The sequence below is a fragment of the Prunus avium genome, chromosome 1 (genome assembly GCF_965620075.1).
Source record: "Prunus avium chromosome 1, drPruAviu1.hap1.1, whole genome shotgun sequence".
Lineage (NCBI taxonomy): Eukaryota > Viridiplantae > Streptophyta > Magnoliopsida > Rosales > Rosaceae > Prunus > Prunus avium.
The window spans coordinates 46,273,034-46,297,970 of record NC_142284.1 but is presented as its reverse complement, the minus strand read 5'-3'; the positions used below and the strand labels follow the sequence as shown (position 1 = coordinate 46,297,970).

The following is a 24,937-nucleotide window of genomic DNA, read 5'->3' as shown; positions in this document are numbered from 1 at the left end:
AGAGAACTCGACTACTTCAGTATTGTCATCTGATTAGTAGAAAAGAAAAAGTGGGCCAGTTTCCTTTGTTTTATAATATTTATGTATGTGAAATTAAGACGACTCTATCTTTATGCAACCGAACCGAGTGAGTATGGCCAACCATTTTGGAGATGAGAATCAGATTCAGATGAAAACAATGGAGAAGCTTATTTCAAGCAGGTACAAGGAAAGGCCCTTGCCTGAGACTTACATATTCCCACCTGATGCAAGACCAGGGAAGCTTGCCGTTCCTTTGTGCAACAACATTCCAGTGATTGATTTGGGTGGTGGAGCAGAAGAAGCTTCTGAATCTGATGACCGAAGAACCTATATAGTTGAGCAAATACTCAAGGCTAGCCAAGAATTTGGATTTTTTCAGGTTATTTATTTTATTAGGCTTTAAATTCATCTTCTTAGGTTTAGGGTTGATAACTTAAAACTCTGCTTAAACTGTCATAATTAAGTACAAAATTATGTTAATGTTATTTTATAGAGCAGGTAATTAATCATGGCATATCAGAACATTTGTTGAGTGAGACAATGGGTGTGTTCAAGGAGTTGTTTGAAGAGTTGCCTGCAGAGGACAAAGCAAGCCTCTACTCTGAGGACCCCAACAAAAGCTGCAGGCTCTTCACCAGCAGCAGCAGTGGAAATTATGATGGGGAAGATGTTCATATCTGGCGTGACTGCCTAAAACACCCTTGCCATCCTCTTGAGGAATGCAAGCATTTCTGGCCCCAAAAACCAATTAGATATGGGTGAGTGACATATCATGATGATTGTCCAGGATCAACCTTTGATATATCACATATATACTTAGTGATGATGACAATGACATTTTCAGAGAGCTTGTTGGGGCATGTTCAACACAAGTGAGGGAACTGGCTTCGAACATTTTGGAGCTAATCGGTGAAGGACTCAGGGTTGGAGCTGGGTATTTCAGGGATGAACTAAGCCAACAAATGCTACTCTCAGTTAATTATTACCCACCTTGCCCAGAACCAAGTTTGACACTGGGATTACCTAAACACTGTGACCCAAACCTCATAACCATTTTACTTCAAGGGGATGTAAATGGTCTTCAAGTTTTCAAGGATGGGGAATGGATTGGTGTGGAGCCTCTTCCACATGCACTTGTGGTTAATGTAGGTTATCAGTTACAGGTACACTACACTACTACTAGTACTAGACTAGTGCACCCTTCTTTATGCTGAAGATTATTGTATTTTGTCCCTCATTACCTTCTTTTATTTACCATGACAAATTATGGTTGGAATGGGGATGTAGATTATCAGCAATGGCGAGTTGAAAAGTGCTGAACATCGGGCAGTGACGAATTCAAGTGAAGCTCGGATTTCAGCTGGGTTTTTCATGATGCCTTCCAATGACTGCCTTATAGAACCTGCTGCAGCTCTTATTAATGCAAGCAATCCCCAACTTTATAAAGGCTTCCAATACAAAGACTTCTTTCTCAACTTCAGTACAAAGCTAGGGAAAACCGAACAAGTACTGGATCGCTTTAAGCTCCAAGCAAGGTCAGCTAGCTGAATGGGTGAAAAGGAATTTCGTGTTGTTGAGCGTTGCTCATTTGAATAAATGTCCTTTTGCTCTCTGCGGGGGCAAAAACAGAAGATCCAGTTGTGTATCCAATTTAGATATGTTAAATTGCTCATTCTGCAGCACTTGTGTGACAAAGCCAATTGTTATTATAATATGTTAGAATTTAAAATGTCACTTGGGATAAATATGTATATATTTTTTTCCAATCCAGAAGACCCGAGTTATATTGTTTTTAACACTGATAGCAAACCCCATTATTTTTATTCACATCCACAATTTACAGAGAGTAAAAGCTTCAGTTCAGTCATCTCATGAACCAAGTTATATTGTTTTTAACACTGATAGCAAACCCCATTATTTTTATTCACATCCACAATTTACACACAGAAACTTTCAGTTCAGTCATCAGATGACCCCAGTTATATTGTTTTTAACACTGATGGCAAACCCCATTATTTTTATTCACATCCACAATTTACAGAGAGTAAAACTTTCAGTTCAGTCATCTGATGACCCCAGTTATATTGTTTTTAACACTGATAGCAAACCCCCATTATTATTTTTATTCACATCCACAATTTACACAGAGAAACTTTCAGTTCAGTCATCTGATGACCCTTCGCCACTCTCTACTGCTCTTGGACCAACATTGCCATCAACTATCACGGAACCCAACTCTTCAAAATTCTCCTTCCCAACCACAACTTCCGCTATTGATGTCTCATCCACATCTGCCTCCCGACTTTCATCCACTCGATAGTAAACCTTAAAAATTTGCAAAGAAACAATTAAAAATCAAATCAATCACTGATATTTCATTAGTGAAGTTTTAGGCAGGACGTGACATTTAGATATGTATTTGCACTGAAATAAGAAATTCATCATAATAATGTTCAATAAAACCATAAATAACTTCCTTCTTTTTTATAAAGATTATCATACCACGCATGTGTGAGCTGGTGAGAGTATTTTGAAGGAGTTGGGACGGTTGTTAAAATTAGTTTCAGGAACCCCTGGTACTCCTTCTGGGAATGTGAAGTGGTCTACATCATGGCCTACCTGCAGAGTGAAATCAACATAATCAATAGGCTTGCATCTGATCAAAAAGAGATATGATGCATTCCCTTTTTGTTTTTTTGTTTCTTTTGGTAGGCATTATCCTTAACAGTACTCTCCTTCACCCCCACCAAGAATAGGTATAGAAAGGAATCACTTACTCTTCCATGTCCACCAAACTCCAAAGCATCACTATCTAGTGCAACTCTGTACTTCCCAGGTAAGTCACACCCAACTTTATACCTGTATGTTTCATCACACAACACAAGTCACTCAAATAAACAACGTTATTTGTGCAGAAACAAACAAGCATGCAGATACTTCTGCAAAGGTAAGAACAAACGTACCCATCATATGTGTTTTCTGGATGAAAATTGAACACAAAAACTAAATCTCCACGCTCAAAGACAATAACCTGTAAAATCCAACAATTACTCAATGTTTCAAACATCTATCTTTGTTTACATTATCACTTAACTGGCTTATCTCTAATTGGGTTAAAAAAGAAGATAATCTGACCTTGTCTTCTTCATTTGTGCTACTCACTATCTGCTTTGTCGATGACAGGAATGAAAATTTTTCATCAAGCAAATTCATAGCTCTGTCAAATGCATTCATAAACTGGACAAGTTCCAAGCATAAGCATGTAAGAAATGGTAAATATTGCAAGTAAAAGCAGAAAAATCAGCTATGCAACATGAAATCATATATTAAGATCCTACAAAAATACATGGTACACATGGGTGCCCTTTTGCATGATACAGAGGTGGAAGTGACAGAGTTCATCAATAATGTCCCACCACAATTCCATGCCATAAGTTATCAATCATAAACATGCACAGATTCTTAGGTTAGATATGGCCCCTGATCAAACCATTATAACAGAAGAATCTAGGACATCAAATATGAAATATAGATCACATGGTCAAAGGCATGTATGGTCCTCAATTGCAATAAGTGTGACCTCAGAAGAAGAAAAAAACAAAATAGAGGAAGCTTGTTGACAAGAGCTGCATTTAAATATAGGCAACGATAATAAATAATACTTTGCCGGCCTAGTTGTCTATCTAATTTGTGCTAGTTTATATGCATATATTGCAAGTATAGTAATTAAAGTTTTATGTGAATGTTATGTGGCCAGTTATCATTTCATCCTTCAATGATTACAGTGCAATAGGAGCCCATTGACAAAAGGAATAATAAAGTATGCCAAAAACTAAAAATTTGTCTTCTAACCTTATATCTCAAGTGATCTGTATCCACCAGGTTCCATTGGCGTCTGCACTTTTCATAACTCCACCCATTGCCTTCTCTTGGAAAGTCGACCCATTCAGGATGGCCAAACTACACAAATCATTCAGTAAGAAAACTATCCAAAGAAATCTTGAAACTACAAAGCTAGCAGAAGGAATTATGGGGATGTACATTTGACTCTTTAGAAAAAGTGGGTTTTACATGATTGATAGGAAGAGCCAGTAAGCCCTTCTCTAGGGAACTCACATCAAGTTATTTAGTAACCCTTAGTGTCTCTCCCTCCCCACACTTGACAAAAGGTGGTAATATAAAGAACACAGCCAGATCTCCTTCGCCCGTTATTCTCAGTTCCATGTGTTACATACAATTTAAGAGTGATAAAGAACCAAACTTTCTACTGGGTTGCAGCAGTACTTTTTCATATGTTCTAAATTTCCTCTCCAATAAAAAAACAATAGCTGCAAACTTGGCCAATGTGCTTACCTCATTTCCCATAAAATTAAGGTAGCCCTCACCTCCTAATGCCATAGTTAAAAAATGTATCATCTGCAAAAATGGAGACAACAATGACAACAAATTGATTTTTGTATTTTTTTTTAAAGAAGAAGAATGAAGTGAAGATTTATGATAAAAAGCATTTAAGAGATGAATCTTTAAACAAATCTGACAGTAGTTCAGTTCTCCATATCCAAAATCCAAGTCAGCCCCACAATCATTGTTAAGAAGAGTAATAAATTGCAATTTTGTCAGTTATATAGGTGGTGAACATGATTGGTGCAGTTTGATAGTCATACATTAAAAAAACAACAATAAACAATATAAGAGTATATGAAAGAGACTGTTCAGATAGACATCTATGAACCGAAAAACAATATGCGTCAGATTGCTTCTTGTACAGAAGTAACAGAAAAACCTTGTGAAGCGCTACCCCTCGCTCAATAGTAGGAGAAGCATCAGTTAAACAAGACATGCCAGAATACATTTCTCTATCCATCAAAAAGAACGCAATTGTCTTGTCACCCACAATTGCCTGCAAGTGGTTACGACCAAAAGTAAGCAAGAGATAGAAAAGGGGGGAGGGGGAGCAATTTTGGCAACAATAAATGAGAAAATGAAACAAATGGAATGATATTATAAGTGTAGTTTGGGAAAGCCCATTCACTACGATAAAACTTGAACTCTCGTCTTCTTTTTGTCTCTTTCTTCATCCATAATAGAACGACAGATAGAAACAAGAAGCAAAACCTCATACCTGGTCATGACTCTCCGCATAGGAGATACACTTCTCAGTGTATCTCCTATTTGTCAAGCTGCATGAAATTTCCTTCATTGACCACTCTTCGTCATTCTTGTTTTTCAGGTAATCAATCCATTTGTCAGGGATGGCCATTGCCAGCCGGTAATCAAAACCAATACCACCTTCAGAGACAGGCCGACCAAGTCCAGGCATACCAGAAACATCTTCAGCAATTACAGTTGCATCTGGCAAAATCTTATTGATCAGATAGTTGGCAAGCATCAAATAAACAACAGCATCAACATCTGTTGCCTCACTAAAATACTCATGATAATCCCCTGTAAATGCCGTGTTTATCCCATGGTGATGATATAACATTGAAGTTACTCCATCAAATCGAAACCCATCAAATTTAAACTCCTCCAGCCACCACCTCAAGTTGGATAAAAGGAAGCGGAGAACTTCCCAATTAGAATAGTTGAAAAGTCGGCTATCCCATAACTTATGGTAGCCTCTATCCCCTGTGTGGAAGTAGGACTCTTGTGAGCTTTGACCAACTTCAAAGCCATTGAGGCCATCAGTAACGTTGTTACTTGCATGGCTGTGAACAACATCCATCAATACCCGCAGGCCTAGGGAATGGGCTTTATCAATTAGATATTTAAGGTCCTCAGGTGTTCCAGATCTACTGCTTACGGCAAAGAAGTTTGTCACATGATAGCCGAATGATGCATAATAGGAATGCTCCATCACAGCCATCAACTGGACTGTGTTATAGTTATTTGCTCGGATACGAGGCAAAACGTCATCAGCAAATTCTCTGTATGAACTGATGCGGGGTTCTGAGCTACTCATTCCAACATGAGCCTCATATATGCGCGGAGCTTTGGGTTTTGGAGGATGAGGATGCTTAAACTGAAACCTGCATGGTCAAAAGACTCTCTTGTTTGGATGAAATGGGCCAAGCCAGGGTAGAAGTTCCAAAAGATTATTTAAGTGTATTTTGCAATCTGACTTTTATAATATGTTATGAAGCATGTTTCTAGCTTTTGGACTTAGATGCAAGAATTTAAGTTCCCCAGAAACTCTGCATATCAATTAACCATTTTTTTCACCTAATGCAACTTAGAAGAGGAGAAAGTATGAATAAATGGCACCTTTCTGATGGTGGTGGATCCCAGTACACACCATCATATGGTGCTGCGAACCTTGCTGGGTCCACGGTGGCATATTTAATCCAAGCAGGGATACGATCAACCCAAACTCCATTTCCATGCTTGAACCGGAATTTAACCCTTGAATTGTGAGGAATGGCTGAATTTCCATCAGAATTGGGTATCTTGATACTCCAAACCCCATATTGGTTTTTCTCCATCTTGTGTTTGGAGCCATCCCATCCATTAAAGTCCCCAATAAGCTGTGCCTCCCTAAGGTACAAGAAATATAGCTTCTATTTAAGTGATTAAGACAAATATTATGCCTCAAGAGGTTTATTAAAATGTAGTTCAGAATCTAATGAACTCACTGAGCAGCAGGAGCCCATTCACGGTACACAATTCCACCTTCTTCTCTGTTAAATCCAAATTTCACATAACCTAGAGATGAAGCAAACAAGTTTTCAATAATCTGTTCTAAGAAACCAAAAAGGAAAGGTAACAATAAAAGTCACCTCACCTTGAGCAAATTCCTCTAGACCTCCTTCATATGTCTCAATAAGCCTTTTCTGATCCACATATCTCTTTATTCTATACTTGAAGTGCTCCTTGTATGGTTCCAAGGCTTGATCGATGCTCAAGATTCCAATACTTTCCATCTCTTCATCAGCCATTGTCACTGCGGAGCTGTCGTCTGTGAAAACAGCTGAAATTTTGAAACTATCCTCCTCCTCCTAACAAGGAAAGCACAGAACATGGGTTCTTTTTTATTACTAAAAGTCGATACTGGGAAGTAAAGATTGGCTGTCGTCTAGTAGTTGATAATAAAAATGTCAAGCATAGCATAGGTATTAGGTACCTTGGCACATATTGAACTTGTTGACGGGGAAACAAGTCTGCGGTAACCAAGCGATGAGTTTTGAGATCCAAAGGTTACTAGTGGTGCTTGCTTTTTGCCAGAGTGTCGATTAATCTTCAAGGCCTGTAATAATAGTAGTAAAAAACAGAGATGATAAGAAGAAGAGGTTTCAAGGTTCAAGACTAAACAGAAACTAATTAAGATCACAATTTATGCGGCTGGAGGAAAAAATTATTCTTTATAAAATTAAAAAATAAAAAATATATACATATGGTGGTTGTGGTTGTGGTTGAAGATGATGAATAGTGCAGATTACCATCCAGGAAGGCTAGAAACGTATTTTCTGATTAATCCAACTTAATAGGGTTTAGGGTTTAGGGGTAGAAATTAATTAATTAATAATTAAACTAGGAAAGGAAACATTTCGGTTGAGTTGCTTACCCTCAGTCTCAGGTAGCGGTTGCTTAAGGATCCAAGAGCAGCACCAGCAGCAGGAGTGGGATGATGAAGAACCAAAGAACCCAGCATCTTCTTCACCTACTCTCTCTCTCTCTCTCTCTCTCTCTCTCTCTTTGTGTCTCTGCCTATCTGTCAGACTGTCACTCACTCACTCACTCTCACTGTGAGTCAGAGATAGACACAAATCTCATTCTCTCTCAATACAGTAGCAATAGCATATGATATTATCATGTCTCTGTATCTTAATTTCCAATCAACAACTGTTGAGTCATGGATAGACACAAATCTCATTCTCTCTCAATACAGTAGCAATAGCATTACTCTTGATGTTATCATGTCTCTATATCTTAATTTCCAATCAACAACTGTCATTTCATGCTTTTATTGGGCAAGTGTTGTTATTTGTATTATATTTAGCGACTACATTACTGATGTAATATAATTACAATAAAAGCCTAAATCTAAATAAATATAAAGTTACAAAAATCAAGCAATATAAAATGGCAATGCGTGAAAGAAAGATCCGTGGGACTTGAGTTATACCAAACATTTTCTCGTTCAATTCGATTGTTTCTGTTTCTGGGTAAGGGATTTGCTTGCCAATGGGACAAAGTTTATGCTCCCTCCGCTGCCCGTGAAAAGTCGTCTACAACCGTTGGTTGGGCGCTACGTGTAACGTGTTGCTTTCAGATAGTTTAAAAACTTCTTTTTTTCCATACAAGGAACGTCTCCCAAGGCCCAAAAACAAGGAACGACATGTCGTCTTCGTATATTTTTACACTTTGAAATTACGGAAAAACCCACCCGCATAAGAACGACGTATTGTGGGCCACTATAAATAAGGGGGAGAGGGAATTCAACGGTAAAGGGTGGGTCTTAGTTAGGGTTTTGCAGAGCGAAAAACAGCAGAGAAGAGAGTATAGTCATGAGTAGAAGCTTGGGAATACCAGTGAAGCTTCTTCACGAAGCGTCAGGGCACGTGGTAACAGTGGAGCTGAAGAGCGGTGAGCTTTACAGAGGAAGCATGGTGGAGTGCGAGGATAACTGGAACTGTCAGCTCGAGAACATCACCTACACCGCCAAGGTACCACTTACTCAATCCAATCTCTCTTTTGTTCCTTTCTTTTCAATGTGTTGTTAATTTTCAAGTCCTGCATTCTCCGCTGCCACGTTAAACCCTAGATTTCACGGGCTTGCTGTTAGACTGTACCTTTTATGTGAATCTGACCTATCACTTGCAAGATTAGCGAATTTGTTTTACTCCCTAGAGTGGTTGAATATCGATGCATAATAGTGTTCCAAAACCCTGGGCTTTTAGCGGTGTAGCCCTAAAATCCGGTGAAAAAGGTGGATTGAATTGTAAAGGAACTGAAGTTCTACTCTGTGTGAGGCGATTTACCTAGATAAAGCTGAATGATTGTTTCAAATTTTTTTTTAGGTTCAAAAAGGGTGGTGGAGAATCTTAAGAGATGGTCTAATTGCCCAATTTCAAAATGTGGAATAGAATGAGCCAGTAAGGTTTAAACTCCTAATATCCTTATCATGGGGTTAAAAATCTTTTCCTTTGATGTACAGATTACATTTGGATCAAACGATTTCAGTTTAACTGGATTTTGGTCTCCTGGACTTAAATCAAGCACTTAATACCTTTTCTTCGTTACGGAAAAACTGACACCTTAATTCCTTTGTCTGTCACATGCATTCTTCTTCTCTGATCTTCTTCCATGTCCTGATGATGATTCTCAATTTTGAAAAGAATATGCTATTGTGTTCTTATTTTCAAAGCTTGAACAATTGGTTTATCCTTTTTTTTCTTCTTTCATTTAGTTTCTGATCTGGTTACACTCCTCTACAGGATGGAAAGGTTTCACAGCTTGAGCATGTTTTTATTCGAGGGAGCAAAGTAAGGTATATAGGTCACTTTTGGTTTGACAGCATCCATTCATAATTTGTTTTGAGTTATGTTGCTTTACCACTCCAAATTGACTGTTCCTCCGAAATTGATGTGAAATTTTGATAGGTTTATGGTCATACCGGACATGCTGAAGAATGCTCCAATGTTCAAGCGTCTGGATTCTAGAATCAAGGTAACATTCCATTTCTAATGATCATTGAATTCTCCCTAGTGTGTACATTTTGTTTAATTAACCTTCGATTTTTAATCTTGAAGGGTAAGGGTGCTTCACTAGGAGTTGGCAGAGGTAGAGCTGTTGCAATGCGGGCTAAAGTAAGCTGTTCTTTACAGAGTCTTTATCTATTTCCTATTTTGTCAATAGAACCTTTTAAAAACAGGTTATATTAAAAGCATAGTGATATAGAATCTGTGCATTGACAAACGTTTTAGTTTAAAAAATTGACATGCCTGATGCCTTCCATTTGGACTTTCCTGTGTGAGAAATGTGGAGACAAGGCAGATTGAGCTCCTTAGTTTGGTCTTTTACCATCATATTTGAGGCATGGATATACAAAACTCTGAAAATATTGCTTGTCACGCCTGACCGACTCTATGAAAAGAAAAGAAAATGGAATTGGCTTCGCTAATTATATATTGTTGTGCAGGCTCAAGCGGCTGGCCGTGGAACAGCTGGTAGGGGTGTTGTACCACCTGTTCGGAGGTAATCAGCCCACTGCGTGCGTACCTTCAAAACCCTAAAAAAATGGTGTAAAAGAAGAGAAGAAACCAGAGAGCATCTTGGCAGGCTGTTCCGTTATTGTATGCATGAATTGGATGCCAAATCTTTTGACGCTTGCGTGTCTGTTTTTCATGTAGTTTCTATTGTTAATGTAATAGCTATGTTTTTTTTAATCGACCCATTCCTGTGAAGATTAACATGCTCAATCGAAATTATCATGACATCTATTATATTGAATCGAAAGTATAAATGTCTCTTTTGTTACTCAACTTTTGGGCTATTTTGGGGGCGCAATGAGCAAACAATTGAAAGATGCAAGCCCCAAAGTTCCCTTCATTTATTATTTATACAGTTTAACTACTATACATGTGGATATACAGGACATGAATTGGACGGTGAAAAAAAAAAAGGTATAGACTGGTGACCACTGACCAAATTTGCACAAGTATCAGTGGAAGTATCCGTATAGTTCCAAAAGGCAAATGCAGAAATTCCAGGGGTTGGAAGCATCTGTTGTAGGACCCGTCAGAACAACCCTAAAAAATCTGTAAGGAAGAAGAGCGTTCGGTCCAGAAACAGGCCATGATGCAAACTGCCCAGGCTTGCATATTGTTTGGTCATTCTCGTGTACTCTCAGATTTGTCCATGTCTTCCCATCCAGAGATCCCTAACATAGACATAAACAAAGGCTCACTTCATACATTCTTCTTCCATATCCAGCAATACTCATAAAACCCCAAAAACCAACAGCATAAAAAAAAAAATGTAAAAATGGCTCCAATATCTCATGTTTGAAGGTCTTTTCCATCCAATTTCTCATCTCATGTAACCGTGGAAAAAAAAGGTATTTACCTGGAACTTCCAATATCTCATGTAAGCCCTGGACCCATCTTGCCTCAAGGTGTAGTAGTTGCAAATAAGCTGTATCAGCCAATTTTCATGCATCAGAAAGCCAATCAAAACAAAGTTACTCCTATGTACTAGACAGGAAGGTAGTCCAAAAGAATATGATTAGGGGTAAAACATTTTCAATTTGTCAACTTTATTAGATTACGATGTTTAAAAAATGATGATGTTTATATGTAAAAAGCACATCGCTGATATCTATTAATGAATGACGCAGAGCGAACATTCAGAAATACCTGATGATCTGCACTAATGTCAACCATCCACCAGGTGCAATTGTGTCCATCTTTGATCTGTGGCCCAGCAAAGGATGTTCCCTGATGTGGACGTATACCGTTCAGTTACTATGCAAGGAAGCTCCAGCAACCCCTTATTACATTATTTCAATTCGCAGTACCTTAATCTTTCAATTTACCATACCTGGTAAGTTCTTGAGACCAAAGCCTTGGGATCAGTGAACCTAGAAGGGGGACTGCTGGCTGTAATAGTAATTCTCTGAAACGTGCAATTTATAAAGAATGGACAGCTGAATTAAAAACTACTAAACCTATGGAGGGTCATAAAAGGGAAGAAAGATGAAAGAATTAGACCTTGGCCAGAACAGGATTAACCCACTGATGTTTCCCATATGATGTGCCTGTAAAGTACAGAACTCCATTGCTGTCCCCATCACATATGTACTGGAGCTCCTTATAACTAGATCGTCTGTGTTGGATTCTCAGGCTACAAAGTAAAACCACGTTAACTGACTAAATACCTATCCACACATTAGTCAGGAATCCTTCTCAAGCACATTATCAATAGGATTAAAGAGCATGCAAATTATTAAAAATCCAAAAGTACAAGCTTGGATCATGAACCCCATACACCTTTGACCACATAGACTCCAAATCTCTTCAAAATCGACATAATGCAGGTCTTATTTCAATAATAATGGTGCATGGCCCTCTACCATGTAATATCTTCTCTTTAAACTATTTCATGCATGTAGAATTTCCATGAACCATGAGAAATTATTGAAGTAAAAGGCTGGTTCTCCTGTACATTCTTCTCTTCTCAGCAACCAAATAAACAATTTCATTTGATGGCCTCCTTAAAGCAAAGATCAAAAGTTTGAACATGAAAGAACAATGTAATACTTCAACACTCACTTATGCTCATTTTCTGGCCCTGCCAATCCATGCTTGATACAATTGATGGCCTCTTTGACCTGTGATATTGGCATTAAAAAAGAAAAAATCTTCAGGAATGATAATTATTTTCACACAGGCGTAGAGCTTCTTTTTTTTTTCGAAAACTAATCATAAGAAATGCTCAACTCACAAGATTATTAAAAGTAGAAATATTTCTGCTAATGTTGCTCTTCTCCAACTGCAAGATTATTATTGAATAATGGTGAAGTCAGACAAAAGATTTCAAGTCTTTGGTAGGCTAGTGATACATCTCTATATCCAAGGTCCGCATACCTTCTCAAGCAAGGCCAAGGGCAGTAACAGAAATCGAACAAAGGACAAAAGGTCATGAACTGTCTGCAGCCTATCCCCAAAAAGAAGTTCCGGAGTGGAATAAATTATCATTTCATCTACCACCTCCCACCCATACAATTCCTTTGCTTTCACACCCCACATTAGGATTGCATTGAGAACTTTTTCTTCAAATGTTACAGTCAAATCTGGATGCTGCAATAACATAATCTACTATAAGAAAATACTCAAAAATAGATTATGAAAAGGTACCAAATTCTAAATGTTTCCTCCAACTCCATATTCATATAATCTTTTTAAGCAGCTGAAGTGACAACTACTTTGGTCCATTATATTACATTATCATACCAAACTTCAATTTATTTAACAACTCTGCTTAAGAACAGTGGCATCCTACCTGAACGATATTGCTAAAGGTTGTCTCATCTAACAAAACGAAGTCAATGCTTGCAGTTGTACAATAGTCAAAGTGCATTGAAAAGTTCATCTCGCAAGTTTCTTCAATAAGTTTACATGATGGAATTGATGAAACAACTTGAAGGATCGGACATACAGAGTCCTGCAACAAACGTCAACAGTTAGCATCAAAAGTAACAGTCCAATTAATTTGCCAAAACAGTCTGCTTCCACGTCCATTAAACTTGTGCATAATAGTAAAACTCTTGCTGTATGACCTTCCACTAGAACTCCATCCCTGCATATAATGTGCACATGAGAGGTATCAATATCTCTATAATTCATTATCATAAAAGGAATCTCTTCTTTTGTTTTCAGAAGTCCGAAACCGCAGGTCACTTCTCTGGTCTTTTATTCTAGTCATGCAAGTGCCATACTGTAAAACTGACAAAACATAGGCCTGATTTGAACTACTATAGATGAGTTAAACTATGTAGAAAGATAAAGATTACCAAACTACCTCTGAGAGGTATTCTAAAAGTGTTTTGCAGCATTCCTGATGAAGGAGAGTGACTCCATATTGATCAGCCAACAGAAAAAGTTGGAGTAATAAGGCACCAGAATCAATAGTAGCTTCTAAGTTGAGTTCCCCACTATACATGAACTCAAGCAAACCCTTGAATGCTTCAGGTGATATATCTCTTAAAAAGACCTCAGAGGCAATTGTTTCACTCATTCCATTTGTGAACATCTGCATGATGAAACATTTTTCTAGAATTGTCATCCATGAGACTTAAGAAAACAAAATGTGCAGGAACAGAGAAGAGTGCACTCCAAGAGCACATTTATGACCAACATCATGCTCATAAAACGATGCATTTCCCCTCCAGGAAAATTATGCAGTTACGTGGTTGATCTGGGAAGCACAAGGGTGTACACAAAACAGAATAAAAATATGAAGCAGAATAAAAATGAATAGGCTCACCTTTGCGAATGGGAGACTCCATATACTAAGAATAATTTTATGTGACTGGGCAATAAGGCCATGACCCTCGATGTGGATATTTACGTCACTGTACCTGCTAGTTAAATACAATTGTTTAAGCCTCAGTATATCGACAGGAACTCCAAAGGGGAAAGCTGTGCAACAATGTGGCCGAGTGCATGGATATGACAGTTCCACACTTTTTCCAAAGTCAAACAACTTTTTATTTAGTTTCAATCGTTCCATTGCTTCCTCGCATTGCTTCACTAATGGAATCACTTCAAACTGTAAGCCTAGAGCCCTTAAGGAACCAAGTTGTGGTTCTGGAATCTATATCAAACAGTTCCATAAGACCTATTAGAATTGGCACCTCTGAAACAAAGTTAGAACTGCGAAGAGTCATCTAGGACAGCATATTTAGCATAATAGTCTGTATCAAATAGTAAGGATGATGAACTTCACATAAAAACAACACACATGAAGTTTTTTCTTATATATATAATAAGAGAGAGAGAGAGAGAGAGAGAGGAATGTCATGCAAAAAAATAACAAACACAGGGTTCTTGCCGTAAAACATGTACTTTTCAAGGATTCCCGAGCATCTGTAGGAGAAAATAACATATATTCGTAATCTTTTGCATATTCATACAAATTATCCAATGCTTTTGAGATTTCAATAGATATGCAGTTCTGATTTCCCCATACTTTTAAGCTATACCTGTGTTCGACCTGTGTAAATATATTGAAGCAGTGCATGGAGAACCGGATAAGTTACCCCCTTTAGCTGGATAACATCTTCTGATGAACTCAAAGGAAAATTACCAGATGCTACCAAAATAGTCTTGTGAGCAGGTACAGAGCTTTCTTCTGAACCAACAATGAAGAGAACATCAGATAACTCCCAACTTTCAAGAAAATTTTCAATCCCCCATTTCTCATAAACCGTTTGTTCATCTTCCAACTCCTCTTCACCATCCTCCTCACAAATGTACTCATTACAGTCCACATGCTTCCACAAGGATATATGGTTGTGAGTTAATGGCAATACACTGACATTCCTATACCCAACATGTTTATCCCAGCTACTAAGCCCAACATAACGAACACTACAATTTGGATTTGAATCTAGCCACTGAAAGACTAGATTCTGAAAAGGGTATCTTCCCTTACCAATACTGATCAAACCATCACAGATACTGATCCAGTAGCTCTGAAACGCAGAAGAACAACAAAGTCCAACACCTTCCACATCAACCACAGTATTCCCATCTACCTCGATTTTCAACCGCCTATTCCTATGACTACCCAGAATAACAGTATAGTGAGGACTATTATCTCTTTTGTAGTGATAGTGCTGGCTTCCCACATTCTCCCGGAACACCAGCGTTACATCATTGTGAGCAGAAGCTTCAAAAGCCACGCAACCCCGCCCGGCTTCCCGGAACTTCAAATCCTTTCGCCAAGCACACTCAAACGGCGCCACAGTAAGGAACTTTTTCTCTTTCTTATCCATCATCTCTTCCTACTGAATATCATTCAATCTCCCAGAGATGGGCAGCACCTTGCAGTGCACCCTTAGACACCACCCTGACTATCTGGAAAATAAGGACAGATTCTGATTGAGGCAACAACATAAACAACATCTTAGATTTTAAAATATGACTGGCTCTTATAATCGGACATCAACTTCAATTTCAATCAATCAAAATCACGTGAGGATGAACCTTATGCTCAAATTCTAACGTAATTGTTGTAACTCTAAGATTTTATGGGTAAATAGAAAGCTATTACAGTTGTAAAAGTAAGCAGGAAACTGCTAGAAGATCAATACCCTCCTCAACTTGCCACAAATATCCGAACCCACTAACAATGACAAAGATCAATCAGAAATCGCTGTGCCCCCCCAAAAAAAATAATAATCCCCAGAAACGACAAATGAAGGCCAGGCCATGCCTATGTCTATGTATAATAACAACAAGAAAATCAGTTTCAGACATAGAAGAATAGGGAAGAACCCACCTCAGAAATTTATTGACAAATGGAAAATTTCGTGGTGGGAATTTTTTGGTTTCACCTGGTTGAAGTTGAACAATCATCATTCATGGGATGGGTTCCTTATTTGTCGGCGTATGGGACTTGACCTGACTGACTCCTTCCATTCAAGAACACAGAGACCTTTAAACAAATGGGAAAGGCAATTTAAACGACGAATTTGATAGTTAAATTAAAATCAAGATAATTAATTCCCTTATTGACAACGGTAGAGGAAAACGTACTAACCGTAACGTGGCAGTTGTGCCTGCATTTCAATTTGATCCGAAATCCCGAATCAATCAAAATCAAATAGAGTGCATGTGTGTGAGTGAGCATGGTCAAGATTTTGTCCGGCTTTGATCTCTGACATAGTATTTCCTCTTCTTTACTTTCTTCTTTCTGTTTTTAACCAATTACTGTTACTGGTGACAAAAAAAACATCCTCGTTACTCGTATTCCTCTTTTATTTTTAGTGGCCAACACTTGGTAGTGCCCCAGTGGAAGGTAGGGGGACAGCACTTTGAGGAGGCGTTTTGTTCACGGAAAAAAAATGACTATTATTTCATTTCTCTTGTTTGATAAGTCTGAACTTATCATCTTGTCAAAAAAGATAATAATTATTCATGTGTTTTTCAGGATTTTTTTATTATTGAAAATAACGATAATATACTAAACTCACGCACACTACACATATGCTAAGACTCGAACTTAGGACTTTGTCTAGAGGGCAATTGCTCCAAACCACTACACTAGTGGGTCATTTGCAAAACTTATTCATATTTAAATGTATGGGAGAGTGAATCATTGGTATTATTTGTATCTGTTTGAGAGAGACAAAAATTTAGAGGGGTAAGGAGAATTTCTAAGAGGAGTGTCAAAATTTTCCTAATCAGTATTCTAAAGGGATCTGATTTTTCCACTCTTCTTTTGTCCACTTATACTCATTTTATTGGAAATTGTATATTCTCAGTCGTCTTTCATTCACTTATACTCCTTTATAGGTTATAGTTAAAAGTATTATTTTTTTTTTTATAAATAAAATTGAGTGTAAGTAGATAAAAAGAGAATTGGAAAATCAGCAACCATTCTAAATTGTTCCAAACTAATTTATTTATAAGAATGTGAAATCAAATATGAATGTAAAGGAGGGGACATATTATCCTAGCTAACTGATTTAAACCAACATCTGCTAAGAGGATATGGTTTTATATAATATTACTAAGTATCCTTTTTCTGTGTGTTGAGATATAATATCGGTGCACGCTGTTGCTATGTGTGTTGAGATTAGGCAATTGCAATTTACCGGAAAGCCCAAAAGTAAGTTAGAAATTAACTAACTTTCAAATGCCAGTCTATTTTAGGCTGCACGTATTTCCAATTTGAAGGGCGACAGACCCGAAAAGCCCGCGAAAAGCTTCTGACAGGCACCAAGAACACACACACCACCTAGAAAGAATCCATGGAAATTAAGGTTAGGGTTTCGTTACCTTCACATTTCTTTTTCCCTCGACCTGGCCCCCTATTCAGGCCGCGAATGAAACTTGCATAAACCCTAGCTAGTTAATTTACTCGTCATGAAACCAACGAATATAATTAGAAACTAGGCTTTTCGTTTTTCTTTTGCGTGTGTGTGTGTGTGTGTTTTTGTTTTCGGTTATATACGTATATGTATAAAGGTGGAGGCCCATGGTGATGGATGGAGAGATGAGAGACGAAGGTGAAGGTGGAGGTTGCGGAGGTGGAGGCGGAGGTGGAGGAGGAGGAGAGGAAACTGCCGAGGGTGTGATAGAATTGGTTGCTCAATTCGGGGATTACCGAAGGACGCAGAGGAAAGAATGCTATAACCTGGTGCGGCGTATGAAGCTCTTGTTGCCGCTTTTCGAAGAGACGAGAGAGCTGGATGGGCCAATTCCGGAAAGGGGGGTTGCTTGGTTGGCTAATTTGAAGAAGGTGCTTCTTATGGCCAAGAAATTGTTGAAGACTTGTAATGAGGGGAGCAAAATTTATCTGGTTAGGGTTTTCTTTTTGAAAATGAAAGTTAATTTTTCAAATTAAGTTATTTCTTTCTGAAATGTGAATTGGATTGTAGGACTCTTATTTGTTTTGTCTTTGTTCTGGTAATTTAGGCACTTGAAAGTGAAGGAATCATGGTTAGATTTCATGCAGTTCATGAAAAACTCAGTCAGGCTCTAGATGGTTTGCCTGATGAACTTTGCATCTCAGATGAAGTTAAGGAACAGGTATATATGTCCTTCTTCTTTTTTCTGGCTAGCTCATGCTTATGCTTCCATGTGTTGTTTCATTGTGCATCTAGACTAGAGTGGTAAGATCTTGCTCCGGCATGTAAGAATATTCCAATGGTCTTGTTGGCTTAAATTTGAAATCACAAATTAAGAAGCATAAATCCCCTGCTAGCACTTAAATACATAAAGATAGATCTTATTCAATTCAAACTATTATTTCTTCACTGCACGCGTTTAATAGAGATTTTGCGTATCAAAAACTTGTTCTTAAATGCTTCTTTCTCACTTTTCTTCTCTTTTGCTCTCCTTCTGTTTTGGGGCCATTAGGAGCTTGGTAATTTCTGAATGGAATTGTAGTTTCTTTCTGATATAAGTTTTTGCTTTGGTTCAGGTTGAACTCATGATCATGCAACTTAGACGAGCAAGGAAGCGAACAGATACACAGGACATAGAACTTGCAATGGATATTATGGTGGTTTTGTCCAAAAAAGAAGATAGAAATGCTGACAGTGCCATTATAGAGAGGTTGGCGCAAAAGCTAGACCTCCATAAAATTGAGGACCTTAACAGAGAAGCAATAGCTATACGGAACCTTGTTAAAGAAAGAGGAGGGCCAAGTGGAGAGACTACTCAGCAAATCATTGATCTTTTTAACAGATTCAGACAAATCGCTGGAATGGAAGCAACCAATGTTATTGACGACCCTGTTATGCCTAAAATGCTTGAGAAGTGCCCATCTTTGATGATCCCTCACGAGTTCCTCTGCCCAATCACGCTAGAAATAATGACGGATCCTGTTATTGTTGCAAGTGGACAGGTGAGTTTACATGTGCAAATTGGATCAAACTCTTTTAACACTAGCCAGACATGAAATATGTGGTAAATTAATAAAGTATTTCGCATCACAGGGATTAGAAACCATCGTTTTGAGTTGAGTTCATTTTGTGATACTATGGTCAAGTCTTAAAAAAAAATATATGTATATATAGCAGAGATTTTTGGGCTCTTCTTCCTTCTACTAACTTATGTGTGTGAGCATAACGAAACGGAAACTAATTACTCTTTTTGTTTTTCTTTCTTTTTCCTGGTTTGGTTATTTACTGAAGACATATGACAGAGAAAGCATACAAAAGTGGTTTGACACCAATCATAGAACATGTCCTAAGACCAGGGAAACTCTGGCTCACTTGTCACTTGCACCAAATTATGCTCTCAAAAATCTAATCATGCAGTGGTGTGAGAAGAACAATTTCCAGCTCCCAAAGAAAGAAACGTCCGCAGGCCAGGAAAGTTCCTCCACCGAACACAAAGAGGAGATCTCATCATTGGTTGAACGGCTATCTTCCAATCAATTAGAAGTGCAGAGGAAGGCTGTGATGAAGATTCGTTTAATCTCAAAAGAGAATCCTGAGAACAGAATTTTGATTGCCAAAAGTGGAGGAATCCCACCACTGGTGCAACTTCTTTCCTATCCAGATTCTAAAATTCAACAGCATGCAGTGACGGCTCTTTTGAATTTATCGATTGACGAAACAAACAAGAGACTGATAACCAGAGAAGAAGCGATTCCAGCTATTATAGAAGTCTTGCAGAATGGAAGCACAGAAGCTAGAGAGAATTCTGCAGCAGCTTTATTTAGCTTATCAATGCTGGATGAGAACAAAGTAGCTGTGGGGTTATCAGATGGCATTCCGCCGTTAGTCGATTTAATGCAGAATGGGACGATTAGAGGTAAAAAAGATGCTGCCACAGCACTGTTCAACTTATCTTTGAACCAATCAAATAGGTCGAGGGCCATTAATGCTGGCATTGTACCACCTCTACTCCAGATACTCAAGGACAGAAACTTGGGCATGGTCGATGAAGCCCTCTCCATCTTCTTACTTCTTGCATCACATCCAGATGGACGGCAAGAGATTGGACAGCTCTCATTCATTGAGACTCTTGTTGAATTTATCCGAGAAGGAACTCCCAAGAACAAGGAATGTGCAACATCAGTTCTTCTGGAGTTGGCGTCAAACAATTCATCCTTCTTACTGGCCGCACTTCAGTTTGGAGTGTATGAGCATTTGGTTGAGATCACAGGGAGTGGAACCAATAGAGCTCAAAGGAAGGCAAATGCACTTATGCAATTGATAAGCAAGACTGAACAAATTCCTTGAACTTGTGTAAAATGCGTTCTCGTTTATTTGCTGATTATGCTTTTCTTTATTTGATTCTTGGGCCAAATGCACCTCTCACCAGAAATCAACATGCTTAGTAAAGTTGGAGTCTACTCGTCGACTTTCCTTTTCTATTTTCTTCTTTGTTCCTCTGAGAATTAGGGTTTGGAAAAAGTAAAAGAGACTAGCTGCTAGCACAAAGAAAAAGTTGGTGATTGGGTTTAATATTTTTGTGTTTTCTCTTAGGTTTAGGGTTTAATAATTTCCTCTACCCTTTTTCTCTGTTTTTCCATTTTGGTAAATAATCTTTTTTCTCACCCGGTTTATGATAGAGAGGAAAGGAGAAGGAAAGAAAGAGAGGGGGAAGTTGGCATGGCGGGTAAGTAGATTGATCAGCGGCGCATCAGATTCATACATCCATCCTCTTATATTTTCATTTTTAAAAGGAATTGGATGATGCCCATAGTCATAGATAATTCTTGGGTTGGGTGTCCATGGGAATATGAATACAAAGAAAAAAAAGCATAGGAACACGTCATATGTATTCTGATTCAAGTTACACCAGCGAGGCCCAGGACAATACAATAGCACTACTACACTGAATAAGATTTGCTGCAACTTATGCATATGCCGCATAAAAGGCATCCACCTAGATGGATGGGACCTTATATTTCTTCAACAAAACCTCAAAGCATCCTCTAGCTCTTTTTCATCAGCACAATTGTATCCCAACAGATAAGCTCTTGCTGCCACGTCAAAAACAGCAAAATAAGGTGTGTACACAAAAAGAAGAAAAACCCTTTGATAACTAACATTACACTTCTCAAAAAACAAAAAAGGCAACTTAATTACCAAAGCGACCAGATCCCATGAATGGTTCTGCCTCATCTGTCGCACCCCCTTGTTGCAGTTCCTGAATTTTATTTGAATGAAATGATAAAGCAAATGAGACAAACACTTTCCTACATGGGTAACAACTAACAAAATCACCTAGTGACGTTTGACAATATTACAAGAAATGAGAAAATGATACAGCCAAAGGCATGATGATTGTCAACCACATATAGCCAAAATCACCTAGGCATGATATCGCCAAGATCACCTATTGCATGAATATAAGTGGTTTTCAACCAAGTATGGGCTATTCTTTCACTGAGCATCTCGCAGGTTCTGACAAGGAAGTCTGAACTCAAAACACAAAATATTTGCATCTATTTTGATTGACAAGATGCCAGTCACATCAAACTATAGAACAATGGCAAGCATAATATATAAAATAATAGAAACAGAATTGCATGAGGATTCATTAGCATCTGTATATGCAGACTAGAATTTCTTCCCATAATAATAAAATACATTCTTATCTATTTCTATAAACCTCAAAATATCTCATGAGGAAAAATGAGTGGCAATTTGAAAAATTGTAATATCATGACTAAAAATTGCAAGGTAGAGGAGATTTTCACTCACAGAATCTGGCTCCATTTCTGCTGGTGATAGTAGCCTATCAAAACAGTGCCCAGATATTGTACAGACCCAAAGCTCATTGGTTGGATCCATAACAACTTCTCTGCAGTTATCATCACATACTGAAGAAAAAATCATAACAAATAATTGGATGAGACCTGAGTACTGCATAAAAATACTAGATACATGCATGAATACACAAAGTTCATGAGGATTATTGATACAAACCATGAACCTGCCCAGTCTTCTCACAAACAAATACATCTCCAATTTGGTAGTAAGTACAGATTTCACCAGAACAAGCATGATCAGCTACAACCTTATCAGTCAGGCCTTTACTACTTTTCCACATAGACACTTGATCAGCTACTGTCCTGTCAAGAATTATCCCATCGTCATTCACCTTCACAGGCAAACAACAAACAACCAAATTGTTAGCAGGGATCTCATACTAAGCACATCCAGAGCATTAAAATTCACATTGCTGCACATAATACTGTTTTGAGAACCTATCGTATATATAGTGCAGAAGTATTACTATTGTATATAAACAGAAAGAGAGAGAGATAAGTAGAAAACACAAACAAGCAACTAAAGGATAAGTTAATAAAAGGCTGAATGAAAGATTTTCAGCACTAGAAAACTACTGACAAAGTAAGTCTCACATGAAGGATCTCAAAGTTAACCCAAGAGAAAAGCATTATGCACAAGGTTTTAAGACCCAATGACTACTCACGCGAAGGATCTCAAGTTAACACAAGAAGACAATTATGCATAAGGTTTCAAGAAGCATAGAAGTATACTACATGGAGTAATGAGCAAAACAGCAGGCTCTTCTCATAATCTCACACAAAAAGATCACCATAAACATATAGAGAAATATTTCAAGACAAAGGAAGCCCCAAACCTGTGAAGGAAGAGGTGCTTGGCTTCTTTTGGCAGCTTGCATTTGTATATAGTATTCCTTGAACTCAAGTGAGCAATTCCTAACAAGTTCTACCATGTCCTCCTCATCACGCTGCAAAGAAGAGAGAATTTCTTATAGGTTAATATCATCTATCTAGGTTGCTTGCTGCAAGCAGCTTCAGGTTTCATGTAAACTCACACAATATGGAAAATTCTGTATTTCGAGTTGAAAGTAGGTTCTATTGTAAATGCCCATGATGATTTCAGCAACTACCACAACACTTCAAAATGATGAATGAAAAAGATAAAGTACCTGAATATAAAGTTTTTTCCAAGGACATTCACGTAACTTTCTAGTAGGAGGTAAAAGACCCCATCGCATACAATACCTGCAAATAGTCGTACAAGCACACTACTCTCATGAAAATAAAGTAAATAAGTCATTAAAGAATCAACATAACTATACTAAGAAGGATTTTGTTAAATAACAATTATGTAAAGCTCTTAAAAATGCAAACAGGTGGAGCCAAAAGATTTTACAGATTAGCCATTTATCCTATTTTGATAGATAGATTGATTGAATGATTTCATAGAGAACTTTTGGCAAGAAGTTTTGGTGGCAGAAAGATTGAAAAATCAATAAATAATTATACAAAGACATAAAAGAGTTACTTACAAGCGGCGCCATAAGGATTCATCCGATGCAGCGTAATTCAGAAATCTACAGACGAGAGAGCAAGCAATAAGATCCTCAGAAGAGAGGAACTTGAGGATGTGAGGGAAGAGTTCAGGAGGGATTTTGCAGAAAATGCCAGTCTCAATCCTTGAAGAAGATGAGGACGAGGCTCCTCTGTCTTCTGGGTTTTTATGAAATTTAGGGTCTTCCTCAGTCTTATCCTCTGCTACTCGCATTCTCTTTGCTTTGGACTCATTTTTCATTTTATCCTCCTCCTCCTACCATGCAATCAAAAACCCAACAACATCATTTATTTAGTCCTACCCAATGTACTATATTCTTCTCCTCCGCTATCTATAAAATATGATTATAAAACAAACAACCAAAGAGCAAATTCAAGAAAAACAAACCCTAATTCCGCAAGTTGAACGCCTTCAAAAGCCATAGGAAAGATAAAGTTTTGAAATGGATGAATGCGATATATTAAGAGAACTGTTTAGGCACAAAAATAGATCAAACAGAAACAGAATCGAAGATGAGAAGAATAACGAATAAGATAAACCTGGTCTGAAACCTCGGAGAGCACCTCCGATTCAAGGAAATGAGCCAAAATCTCGTCCTCATCCTCTGATGTAGTCATGTCGGTGGCCGTAGACTGCAGGACCAAGCACTGGCTAATTCTAACGGAGAATTTGTGGTCACCACAAGTGGGCTCTGTCTGATTCTCTACGCATCATCAAATATCTTCACAGGCCTCTGCTCCTGTTCGTGGAATTAAACCAACTTCCTTAAGAAAAATTACCCACCAAAGCTTCAAAATTCAGATTACCAACGTTTTCGATTGCTGAGACAAGGAGCGTCGGATGAGTTAGGAGGGTAAAGGGAGGAGGAACAGAGGTTTTTAGAAAATGGAAAATTATTTGATTTTTCATCTTTGGTAAGTCATGGCATAGGAAAAGATTTTTTTGTCATAGAAAATAGAGGCTAAAATGAAATCCTCCAATCATTTGAGTTTCATTTTTCCTAGTCACAATAACAAATTTGTCCATATTAACAATTAAAAATGGGGATCAAAACAAACATTAATTATATATTTTTTATTGTATATTTCTAATTTACGGGTATAATTACAAAAAAAAAATTAAAAATTGTTTCAAATTCCCGCACAAATTAAATATGAGAAAAAAATAAAATGATAACATGTTAGAAAGGGCACTTTAGACTATTTGAAAAAAATTATCGAAATGTAGAAAAATGAAACAATCTGGTAATAGAACATAAAGTGCAGGATTTCTATTTTTGGATTCATTTCTTTTTTTTTTATTTCATCTGATGTTCTATCTAGTAATAGGAGGATTGTATTCTAAGCTCTAATCTAACTAGAACTCTTTGAAACCTCTATAGTCTATACTTATATTTCTTTTCATTTACCCAAAAAATAATAT

The 24,937-nt window shown here is 37.7% G+C and overlaps 6 protein-coding genes across 11 annotated transcripts; 3 read left to right on the top strand and 3 right to left on the bottom strand.

The window, feature by feature from the left end:
* The first annotated feature begins 112 nt into the window (after positions 1-112).
* LOC110753601 (2'-deoxymugineic-acid 2'-dioxygenase) lies at positions 113-1,817 on the top strand. Its single transcript, XM_021954533.2, has 4 exons — positions 113-400; positions 520-779; positions 866-1,184; positions 1,309-1,817. Exons 1-4 carry the CDS (start codon positions 113-115, stop codon positions 1,567-1,569), a joined length of 1,128 nt encoding a protein of 375 aa, XP_021810225.2. The 3' UTR covers positions 1,570-1,817.
* A 103-nt stretch (positions 1,818-1,920) lies between these two features.
* On the bottom strand, positions 1,921-8,159 carry LOC110753599 (1,4-alpha-glucan-branching enzyme 1, chloroplastic/amyloplastic-like). Its single transcript, XM_021954532.2, has 14 exons — positions 7,583-8,159; positions 7,142-7,264; positions 6,803-7,016; positions 6,654-6,723; positions 6,286-6,555; positions 5,144-6,050; positions 4,805-4,921; positions 4,375-4,437; positions 3,874-3,981; positions 3,157-3,258; positions 2,985-3,052; positions 2,799-2,880; positions 2,524-2,640; positions 1,921-2,346 (listed from the first exon to the last, which is right to left on the bottom strand). The coding sequence occupies exons 1-14, from the start codon at positions 7,667-7,669 to the stop codon at positions 2,182-2,184; spliced, it is 2,493 nt and encodes an 830-aa protein (XP_021810224.1). The 5' UTR covers positions 7,670-8,159; the 3' UTR covers positions 1,921-2,181.
* Positions 8,160-8,451: 292 nt separating this feature from the next.
* On the top strand, positions 8,452-10,502 carry LOC110753590 (small nuclear ribonucleoprotein SmD3b). The gene is made up of 5 exons (XM_021954523.2): positions 8,452-8,684; positions 9,456-9,508; positions 9,621-9,687; positions 9,771-9,827; positions 10,160-10,502. The coding sequence occupies exons 1-5, from the start codon at positions 8,526-8,528 to the stop codon at positions 10,217-10,219; spliced, it is 396 nt and encodes a 131-aa protein (XP_021810215.1). The 5' UTR covers positions 8,452-8,525; the 3' UTR covers positions 10,220-10,502.
* Positions 10,503-10,538: 36 nt separating this feature from the next.
* Positions 10,539-16,420, bottom strand: LOC110753588 (BTB/POZ domain-containing protein). Of its 6 annotated transcripts, none has more exons than XM_021954520.2 (14): positions 16,285-16,420; positions 16,024-16,179; positions 14,723-15,599; positions 14,005-14,334; positions 13,540-13,770; positions 13,021-13,182; positions 12,606-12,818; positions 12,463-12,510; positions 12,291-12,349; positions 11,730-11,862; positions 11,560-11,634; positions 11,376-11,456; positions 11,086-11,154; positions 10,539-10,900 (listed from the first exon to the last, which is right to left on the bottom strand). In XM_021954520.2, exons 3-14 carry the CDS (start codon positions 15,518-15,520, stop codon positions 10,682-10,684), a joined length of 2,418 nt encoding a protein of 805 aa, XP_021810212.1. In that variant the 5' UTR covers positions 15,521-15,599; positions 16,024-16,179; positions 16,285-16,420; the 3' UTR covers positions 10,539-10,681. The 6 variants fall into 6 exon arrangements, with proteins under 6 accessions (XP_021810212.1, XP_088100905.1, XP_088100906.1 ...); XM_088244779.1 differs by having other exon boundaries at positions 16,079-16,179; XM_088244780.1 differs by having other exon boundaries at positions 14,723-15,619; positions 16,281-16,416.
* An 876-nt stretch (positions 16,421-17,296) lies between these two features.
* On the top strand, positions 17,297-20,556 carry PUB15 (Plant U-Box 15). Its single transcript, XM_021954518.2, has 4 exons — positions 17,297-18,048; positions 18,165-18,278; positions 18,673-19,098; positions 19,388-20,556. Exons 1-4 carry the CDS (start codon positions 17,725-17,727, stop codon positions 20,441-20,443), a joined length of 1,920 nt encoding a protein of 639 aa, XP_021810210.1. The 5' UTR covers positions 17,297-17,724; the 3' UTR covers positions 20,444-20,556.
* A 371-nt stretch (positions 20,557-20,927) lies between these two features.
* Positions 20,928-24,449, bottom strand: LOC110753609 (F-box family protein). The gene is made up of 8 exons (XM_021954543.2): positions 24,055-24,449; positions 23,493-23,770; positions 23,130-23,205; positions 22,818-22,928; positions 22,139-22,313; positions 21,914-22,032; positions 21,296-21,356; positions 20,928-21,189 (listed from the first exon to the last, which is right to left on the bottom strand). Exons 1-8 carry the CDS (start codon positions 24,130-24,132, stop codon positions 21,119-21,121), a joined length of 969 nt encoding a protein of 322 aa, XP_021810235.1. The 5' UTR covers positions 24,133-24,449; the 3' UTR covers positions 20,928-21,118.
* Between the last annotated feature and the right edge of the window lie 488 nt (positions 24,450-24,937).

Excerpts from the sequence above, each read along its gene's own strand:
- LOC110753601 (XM_021954533.2), top strand. The coding sequence starts at position 113 with ATGCAACCGAACCGAGTGAGTATGGCCAACCATTTTGGAGATGAGAAT. Across the intron at positions 780-865 it reads CAAAAACCAATTAGATATGG|AGAGCTTGTTGGGGCATGTT; the intron begins GTGAGTGACATA and ends TGACATTTTCAG. Across the intron at positions 1,185-1,308 it reads ATGTAGGTTATCAGTTACAG|ATTATCAGCAATGGCGAGTT; the intron begins GTACACTACACT and ends ATGGGGATGTAG.
- LOC110753599 (XM_021954532.2), bottom strand. The coding sequence starts at position 7,669 with ATGCTGGGTTCTTTGGTTCTTCATCATCCCACTCCTGCTGCTGGTGCT. Across the intron at positions 7,017-7,141 it reads CAAGTTCAATATGTGCCAAG|GAGGAGGAGGATAGTTTCAA; the intron begins GTACCTAATACC and ends TTTCCTTGTTAG. Across the intron at positions 3,982-4,374 it reads TTAATTTTATGGGAAATGAG|TTTGGCCATCCTGAATGGGT; the intron begins GTAAGCACATTG and ends TGATTTGTGTAG.
- LOC110753590 (XM_021954523.2), top strand. The coding sequence starts at position 8,526 with ATGAGTAGAAGCTTGGGAATACCAGTGAAGCTTCTTCACGAAGCGTCA. Across the intron at positions 9,509-9,620 it reads ATTCGAGGGAGCAAAGTAAG|GTTTATGGTCATACCGGACA; the intron begins GTATATAGGTCA and ends AAATTTTGATAG. Across the intron at positions 9,688-9,770 it reads GTCTGGATTCTAGAATCAAG|GGTAAGGGTGCTTCACTAGG; the intron begins GTAACATTCCAT and ends TTAATCTTGAAG.
- LOC110753588 (XM_021954520.2), bottom strand. The coding sequence starts at position 15,520 with ATGATGGATAAGAAAGAGAAAAAGTTCCTTACTGTGGCGCCGTTTGAG. Across the intron at positions 12,511-12,605 it reads CCTTGGCCTTGCTTGAGAAG|TTGGAGAAGAGCAACATTAG; the intron begins GTATGCGGACCT and ends ATAATCTTGCAG. Across the intron at positions 10,901-11,085 it reads TGAGATATTGGAAGTTCCAG|GGATCTCTGGATGGGAAGAC; the intron begins GTAAATACCTTT and ends TGTCTATGTTAG.
- PUB15 (XM_021954518.2), top strand. The coding sequence starts at position 17,725 with ATGGTGATGGATGGAGAGATGAGAGACGAAGGTGAAGGTGGAGGTTGC. Across the intron at positions 18,049-18,164 it reads AGGGGAGCAAAATTTATCTG|GCACTTGAAAGTGAAGGAAT; the intron begins GTTAGGGTTTTC and ends CTGGTAATTTAG. Across the intron at positions 19,099-19,387 it reads TTATTGTTGCAAGTGGACAG|ACATATGACAGAGAAAGCAT; the intron begins GTGAGTTTACAT and ends TATTTACTGAAG.
- LOC110753609 (XM_021954543.2), bottom strand. The coding sequence starts at position 24,132 with ATGACTACATCAGAGGATGAGGACGAGATTTTGGCTCATTTCCTTGAA. Across the intron at positions 23,206-23,492 it reads GAATCCTTATGGCGCCGCTT|GTATTGTATGCGATGGGGTC; the intron begins GTAAGTAACTCT and ends GACTATTTGCAG. Across the intron at positions 22,033-22,138 it reads GAAGACTGGGCAGGTTCATG|TATGTGATGATAACTGCAGA; the intron begins GTTTGTATCAAT and ends TTTTTTCTTCAG.